This window comes from Branchiostoma floridae, chromosome 16, assembly GCF_000003815.2.
Source record: "Branchiostoma floridae strain S238N-H82 chromosome 16, Bfl_VNyyK, whole genome shotgun sequence".
In the NCBI taxonomy this organism is placed as follows: Eukaryota; Metazoa; Chordata; class Leptocardii; order Amphioxiformes; family Branchiostomatidae; genus Branchiostoma; species Branchiostoma floridae.
The window spans coordinates 18,973,352-18,981,599 of NC_049994.1; the positions used below are offsets into that span (position 1 = coordinate 18,973,352).

The following is an 8,248-nucleotide window of genomic DNA, read 5'->3' on the forward strand; positions in this document are numbered from 1 at the left end:
ACGCCAGTCAAATAATAACATTGTAACCTAGCTTGTAAATTGAGTTTAAGGGTTTCATCAGTTCAAATAACATCTGATTCTAAAGGAAACCCTTTCCCCTCTTCCAGGTTTGAGTTGAAAGAAGACATAAGTGCCTCGTCAAGATCTTCACTAGTAAATTAACTTAAGTTTTCTTAATGCTGCTGTCTTAAGGTGCCCTGGGCTTCATTTGATTTTTTCACAGCTTTTACCACAAATTTTCCTCCAACGGTGACAATTTTTAAAGGCAAGGTATATATATATATATATGCATACTTCCAAATTTTCTATGCAAGCTTGACCTAGTCTTGTGCTGTCTCGCGAGACAGGTCAGTCTCCGTGAACAAGAGGTGACGTATCGAAACGAGGCAATTGCACCTTGCTTTAAAAGCTGTCACTGTTGGAGGAAAATTTGTAAAACAGTAGAAGCCGCTTAATTGCACGGCCTATTTTCCAGACAATTTCGTGCAATTGATCGGGCTGGTGCAATAATGGAAAGTTATGTAGCTGGAATACACTGATTTGGGATTCCGTGCAGGTAACAGAAGTGTGCGTTGATCCGTTGTGCAATTAACTGGCTTCTACTGTAACTGTATTCATACATGACTTATTAACCTCTTCAAGGATTCCACAGCTTTGTTTGGGATGGTGGCACTAAGCTGGCTGATCGTGTATGAGGCAGCTTGTGGTGTGAAATCTTTGCATGTTAAAGAACCCAGCACACTTATTAAGAAGAGAAGTGGTGGCCTGGTGTGCTTGGCTAAACATGCGAGCTGTGGTGAAGCCATTTGAAGCACCACTAACTACTTGAAATAGAAAAAAAAGCTTTAAACGTACATGTTGAACAATGCTTGAAAGGAGAACTTATCACTTTCAGGTTTCTTCAAGAAATGCTGCAGCTTTGTTAACGAAGTGCTCAATTCATGTTGTGGCACTGGGCTGGTGTATTGGGTGGCACAGCCTGTCGAATGGTTATGTTGTTCAAACTGAACCCTTAAGCTGCCCCTTAAGCTGCCACTTCAGGGAATATCCAGTATTATTTAGGGGTGGGTACTGGTACATGTTAATGGCACCTCATATGAGGATGAACTGAACTGAACTGAACTGACTCAGTCCATCGTACCGGTACAAAACCGTTTTTCTTGTTGGACCAGCCCGGAAAATTGGGACCTGAAAAAATCAGTGGACCAGATGTTGGTAAGAGCAATTAGAAAATAAACAGTCTGATACTCCATCAAACAGAAATTGACTATTGTTTTTACTATTGCCCATTCACACAGTCAAGTTTTCACATACAATCAGGTTCAGGTCTAGACCAGGACCTGATCCTCTGGATCTGAACCGTACCTGGACCTCAATTTTCTGTACGGGCACCCACCCCTATCCGGTATATATGCCCTGTGTTGTGCCCGGTTCTTAGCAGTATAGTGTATTCACCCGGTACAAAACGGCATTGAGTGTAGCAACGGTTTACTGTAACCTAGAAGTTGCGAGTGTCTGCCTTGTTGGCAGGTTTCAGTTCGTAGGTCAGGGGTCAAACCCTGCTCCTGAGAGCATGTACTGGGCTGAATCTCTGGCAGCTTAAGGGTTAATAATAATATCTTGAAAACATTAAAGATGTGATACAGATAAAATGTTTTTTTCCTTGTTTGCAGGTTTGAGTTGAAACAGGACGTGGGCTCCCTGTCCAGATCTTCATCCGTGTCCAGCTACAGATCTGAGCTTTAGCAACAAACAACAACAACAAACATAAACAACAACAACAACAGGAAGATTTAGTTCAGGCTGCAGCAAAGAAAACAACTACTTAACAGGACGCTTTTGGTATGGCGTCTACAACTTCTGCAACTACAGACAGAATTCTCGTCCTGCAAGCAATGTCATGCCAGTACAGCTCTTTATATAACAGTTTACTCAGAAGGCCAGTTCTGTGGTCCTCTCCTATCAATTGATACACCAGGGCTGTCACCAGGACCTGTCACTCTGTCCCAGGACAGAGGTCTTTGTTGCTTTCTCGGACAGACAATACTTTCCCTACAAAAAATCTGAACTTTCACTTGAGATTGATGTATTATCGTAAACTTGTAATAACAGATTTAACAAAGAGAATTAACAGCATAAACTCCCAAACAATAAGTGGGACAGGAAAAACTTAAGCTGGAGACAGTCCTGTGTTTCAGAGTCTGCAAGCAAGACAATTTTTAATCTTTTTCAGCATAGTTAGAATGGCTACATGCAGGTGCTGCAATCATGCTAATGCAGGTTATAAATGACTTGAGCGTCATTTTCCTATCGGATCTGTTGTTGGACTAATAATGAAGAATCTGAAACTTACGATCATTTTAAACCATTGCTTCATAGAAACAGGCAAATACATGTAAATGTTGCACATGATTTAGGCAGAAACTTTTTTAAAATGAACTTGATGAATAAATTAGCAAAGTAAATAGACTGAAGTAGTAAGGGCCTTGCTGAGTAGAGTGGGTCTTTTGCCCAGAATGACAATGTAAAACAAGCGTACTACAGTATATGATAGATAGTAGTATTTTATGTTTTTATTTTCACTGTGTCAGCTGGGAGCTTATAGTTATAACGAGCATTGAACAAATTTGTGTCAGTGTCACCACTAGTAATGCCTTTACCATGATTATAGGTACCACAAAAATACATATTTCTTCAGACTCAGATCAAAGCATTATAGAGGACCCTTGTTGCTTTGACTCAGAACGTTAGAATGTTATTATCACACAAAATTCTTGACTATACTGCAGTTGTCCTCAGTATTCAAGTCACCAGTCACATGACCTCGTCAGTTGGTCAGGTAGCCAGGATGTTTGTGGTGCCTCCCGTCTCGGTTGGCGTGTGTGTTTGTGGAAATTTTTAACTGAGGACACTTGGAAGACTTTCTACTTTGAAATCTTGGAGTGGCTCTAACTTAAGATGGTTGCGATAGACTTTTTACTTAAGATTCTTTGATTGAAGGAAACTTAAGATGGCTGCGACTTGCAATAGACTTCTTACTTTAAATTCTGAGGATTGAAGGAAACTTAAGATGGTTGCGATAGACTTTTTACTTAAGGTTCTTGGATTGAAGGAAGGAAACTTAAGATGGTTGCAACAGACCTTTTTACTTAAGATTCTTGGACGGAAGAAAACTTATTAAGACGGTTGTGATAGACTTTGTGTAATTGAGCTGGTGACTGTGATGTTGTATTGCCTGTTTCACGTGGCAAAGTTTAACCTGTGACCTGCTAAGGGTCTCCCTGAACACTTGGTGTCTTTAGCGTAGAATATTTACTTTGTCTTTTCTAGGTAATCTGTTCCATAGCAGACCTTCGAGTTTACTTCGTGTATAGTAAAGACCACTAAGTCTTGCTTGACAATGTGTTTCAAGAGCTTATGTTAAGGTTTAATATTGCAAAGTGCTCATTTTAACACAGGAATTCACCAACACTATTCCAACTTGCCCAACGGGAATTTCTTTGATCTCCAAGAGGATGTTTGGGTTCAAACTTCTGACGTTTCTTAGCTGTCTGTTTCCCTTACAAAACGCCTCCCTAACTGAAACGGAGTATAGAAAACATCATGATTTTGACCCGCAAAATCTGCTTGGAGATGAAAATTGTTCAAAGTTAACAAATTCCAGCAGAGCTGTCTTTTGTTAGGATCTTGAGCTCTTGGACAAAAGAGACTGCTTCTCAGAAGTTTTATCGTTATGTGGACATAAAGTGAAATGCATCGGTGCTTATGATATTTCTTACGAGTTTATAGTGAGTGAGTGAGTGAGTGAGATGAAAAACGCAAAAACAAACACTCGCTCTTTTGTCCGAACAGTAGTTTAGAGTAACAGTGCTCGATTCGAACATGTGAACTTTCCATAACTGTACCATGTGGAATATGTCTTGTATTTTACCCTATTTACCATCTACTAAAATTAATGAAATATTAAGATGGGAATTTATATGGTGTTACATTGTGATTGGATCTATTGTTGTAAAAGGTACTTAATCTTTAAGTTGGACACTGTTGAATTTAATGTTACACACATCATGTAATATACTAAGTGTTTACATGTATGTTTTCCTTAGATCTGCCTCATCTTGCCCTCTGGAATTAGTCACCTTGAAATGACCTTGAAGCCATAGCTCCTACCTTACCCTTGTCTTGTCTTGTAGGTTCAGGGTAACTTAAGTTAAAGGAGCTTTGTTGCACCTTAACTTTGAAATGTTGTGAAACATGAAACTGACTCTACCATTGTGCAATGACCTTAAGTGTAAGTTGTGACCTTGAGCCCCCCTCCCCCAATAGGAATACCAAGTGGAAATATTTGATTCTAACTGTGAACTGAGGACCCAGGCTGGAGCTTTGATGGCTTTGCTACATTTTTTAAATTTATGAATGCGACAATCACGTTGAGAATGTCACAAACTTAGCCAAGTTTGTCTGAATGAAAAAGTTATCAAGTTACCCAAGAGCTGAGACAGTTAATGTTGTTTCCATGGTAATATATCGTTTTTAGCATTAGAAAGAAACATGGCTACTAAATTTAAAGAATATGTATGTGTATACACCAATACTGTGTATTGCCTAGATATGTCTTCAATTTAAGATATCAGCTTTCTCTGATAATGCCATCACTGCTGCCTTAGTGCTATAGGTGCACGCATGTACTTATTTTTATCTGCTTTTGATGTTTTAAAGTATTCTTCATTTGCATGGAATGCAGTAGTTAGGGCTTCTTTGGAGATGCACATTGTAAGGTCTCACCCATTCTTGTGGAAGTAGTAAGTGCAGTTCTATATATGTATGACTGTGTTTAATGTGCATGTAGGTAGTTATATTGCAATGTTATTTAAATGTTATGCCTATATAGTATATCTATATTTAGCTGGAGATTGCTATATTTTTGCTTATAGCTATAATTTAACGACCGTCACTCGAACGCTGCACAAAGTTTTTTGCTCTACAGAATAAAGTGAGTACAAGATGTTAAGTCTTGGAGCTGCTTTGCCATAAATGGTTTTATTATGAGATGAAGATGCTTTTGAATGGAGCTGAAGAGAGTTTTCCATAAGGAAATGTTGGATATAGGAATTTTAGAGTGCTTGTACTGTTTCAAACTACGTAGGAATGCTGCCAATCTGAGAGTCATCTTTGTTCAGCTTGTGTTCTTTCTAATAGACCGTTTTCATGGCCTCATATCTAAAGGGACACCAACAATGAAGCAGACGCAGTTATTTGCATTTTGGGACATGGAAAGACTATCTTGCCATCGCAAATAACCTTGATTTATTGAGTGTGTCAAGGTCACAGAAGAATACTGGAAGTCATAACCTCAGCTGATTCAACACTGAAACCTGTGTGCAATTTAGGGTATCAAGGAAACCAACAAAGCAGTTAATCTCCAAGCAGATCCTACGGTGCCAGAAGATAGTATCAAAGCTGGCCTAGGAGTATAGCCGTCCAAAGGGAGTCAAATGGGCACCGGAGGGTTTGATACTAATTACGCCACCGTGGATCTGCTTGTAGATTACAAAGCAGTCATTGATAAGGAGTTTAGTGATTGAAAACGGTCTATGGATTGGATGGAGCAAACCAAAGCATATGCAGCTAGGATACACACCAGGCTACATGCTAAGGCTGTTATAAGAATTACCAAATGTTTGCATTAATTATTGCTTAAGGAAGCTTTACCACTGATATAAGTGCATATGTTATGTTTTATGTTATGATTTAGTAGAGTAGCATTTAGGGGAATCACAGCCGGGCTGTTGTCATATATCTGCACATTTTTGTTGTTGATACAGAATAAATCTTATGGCAAAAGATCTGTGCTGTTTTGTCTTTCATGAGAGAGAGAGAGAGAATGCATCAATGCAAATTGGTATGACTGCAAATGAGAGAGTCTGAGGCCAGATAGTTTACACTAGCCAAATTTGTTGGGGCTTTTATAGGGGAAACTCCCTCTATATGTTTTATCAATACATGTTGTATGCTAATGAAACGTCTAAAATTTATATTCACTGGAAAAATTCTTAGATCTGCTATACACACTAAGAATATTTTGATTGCAGTACAACATTTTAGGCTAATTTTATGTGGGCGTCGAAGTTTCACTGAACACAGATCCAGTCTGAATCCGGCTGGTTAGTTGGCCCAACACGAGAAGGAGGCTTCACTGTCCTCCCTGCAGTACATGTCACCAGGGCAGGAGGCGCTGCTGCACTTGTATGGCTCCAACATGCGGACAATTGGTGCTGGAACGAGACAGACATACAGTTACCACACACGCATACATAAGTACAACTTAAACTACAAAGTACTTTGGGCTGTGCCATTTAAGTAGTTAAGCATGGTGTTCTTCATACATTGCCATTTACCTGGTAGCTGAAGATAGCGTTCTTCTTATGCAATGCTGTTCCTTTAACAGCGCCGTTCGTGTTTAAGCTGTTCTTGTGCCAGTGTTAATAGTCATCATATTGTTCCGTGCTAGTACTGCAGCCATGCCACAGCCTTCTCATTCGCCTTTAGCAGGTCCTATTTGGATTTTTTGGGGTTTGGGTAGGGTGGTGGCAACGACACTCAGCTGAGTTCACCCGTCCCCATTTCAGTAGGTTGTCTCTAGTCCTACCTACTCCGCACCTGGCTCTGTTCAGGTCCACCCATTCCCTTCTGGGTAGGTATGTACTATGAGGTAGGGACTCACAAGGACTCTGAAGAGCCTGTCCTTATGTGCTGTACTTACCCAGGCAGCTGAAGTGGGTGATGAGATTCTGACAGGTCCAGTCGAACGGACAGGTCACCATGGCACACCAGTCTATTTCTGATGCAGAAAAAATCGCCATTTCTGAATCAGCACACTTTTCTATGTTATTTGAAAACTATACATCACATAATGTACATCACAAAGAAGCCTTAAATTTACCACAACGCTAGTCTAAAAGACTCGCAATTTTTCGACACCAAACCTGTAGTCTTTGCAGAGATAATTATAAGGACCTGCGTGAAGTTTTGTCTTAAGATTAAGTATAACCCATGACCTTTCTTGCAATGTTATGCACCTACATATAAATGTTATATGCATATAAAATGAAAAAGGACACAGACCAACTATGTTTTGACAGAAATTACAGTAATTCAGAATGACTTTGCAGAAACAGATGACCTTTCAAGGTGCCGGTTATGTACATTAATACTAAGGACACAAACTAGCACATATTTACCAGTTTCACAGTTGTCTCCACTGTACCCGGTTGGACATCGGCATCTGTAAGAGTTGACCTGATCCTGGCAGGTTCCGCCGTGCTGACAGGGGCTGGACAGGCACTCGTCTGTGTCTGCGTAAGGTAATGGTAGTCAAATGCTGCATTAAATTTTTTCTAGTTTGAAATTTCTACTCCTTCTAACGACCAGAATAACATTGCCTTTGGTAAATAAAATGATTGGTAATGTAATAACTTACTGATTTCACAGAGTTTTCCTTCGAACCCCTCCAGACAGTCACAGAAGGTGGTGGAGCCGCCGAAACAGGAGGTGCAGTTTCCGCCGTTCTGACACACGTTTGGCTCACACGGTTTGAGTTCTGGCATTGTAGAGAAAATAATGCTGTTGTGGAGACTATTTTTACACATCCGTTGTATTTCCACCGATATTTCGGGGACCGTCTATCACCTTCCTCATGGCAACTTACTTTCTGCCCCAAGGGCTATCTACCACTCAAAAATCACAACAATGGCATATCCAGAACACGACATATCAAAACCGGAGGTTCCACTGCAGTACCTAACAAATCGCTAGGGGGCCCAACATCTACTCATTTAGAGCTCTCATCAAACCTACGTACATGTATACCCTCACCAAATATATATCAAGAAAATTCATCAAGGTCATCTCGAGTTATGTTGTCCATCCGAAAAAAACAAACGCTACCAAACGTAGGTAGACGCAGTTGTACTGTTTCAGAAACTAACAAATGATGATGGTTCTTCCACTGGTTGTGACAGAGAAGACAGATAGACTATGTACAGTATTTACATGTTTATTGTACCAGGGAAATTCCCCTAGCTCTTTCCGACAGGTACAATGAACAGTGGACCACAGTTAAATGTCCTGTCCAAATGAAGGGTCACTTACCACTGGACCCACGTACACTGCTAGTCTCTACCAGACTCCGGGTCACTGGAAAAACGTAGAAATGGAACAAATAGAGGAGTAAGCCGGCCAGAGGAGT

General features: G+C 40.2%; 1 protein-coding gene across 1 annotated transcript in view; it reads right to left on the reverse strand.

Moving 5' to 3' along the window:
- Positions 1 to 5,007: 5,007 nt before the first annotated feature.
- LOC118403067 (fibropellin-1-like) overlaps positions 5,008 to 8,248 on the reverse strand; it is a 4,181-nt gene continuing 940 nt past the window's right edge. The window contains exons 3-6 of the mRNA XM_035801504.1: positions 7,481 to 7,600; positions 7,242 to 7,355; positions 6,764 to 6,841; positions 5,008 to 6,275 (exon numbers count right to left, since the gene is read on the reverse strand). Of these exons, the coding sequence (XP_035657397.1) occupies positions 6,166 to 6,275; positions 6,764 to 6,841; positions 7,242 to 7,355; positions 7,481 to 7,600 (422 nt within the window). The 3' untranslated portion in view covers positions 5,008 to 6,165. The remainder of the gene's footprint in view (positions 6,276 to 6,763; positions 6,842 to 7,241; positions 7,356 to 7,480; positions 7,601 to 8,248) is intronic.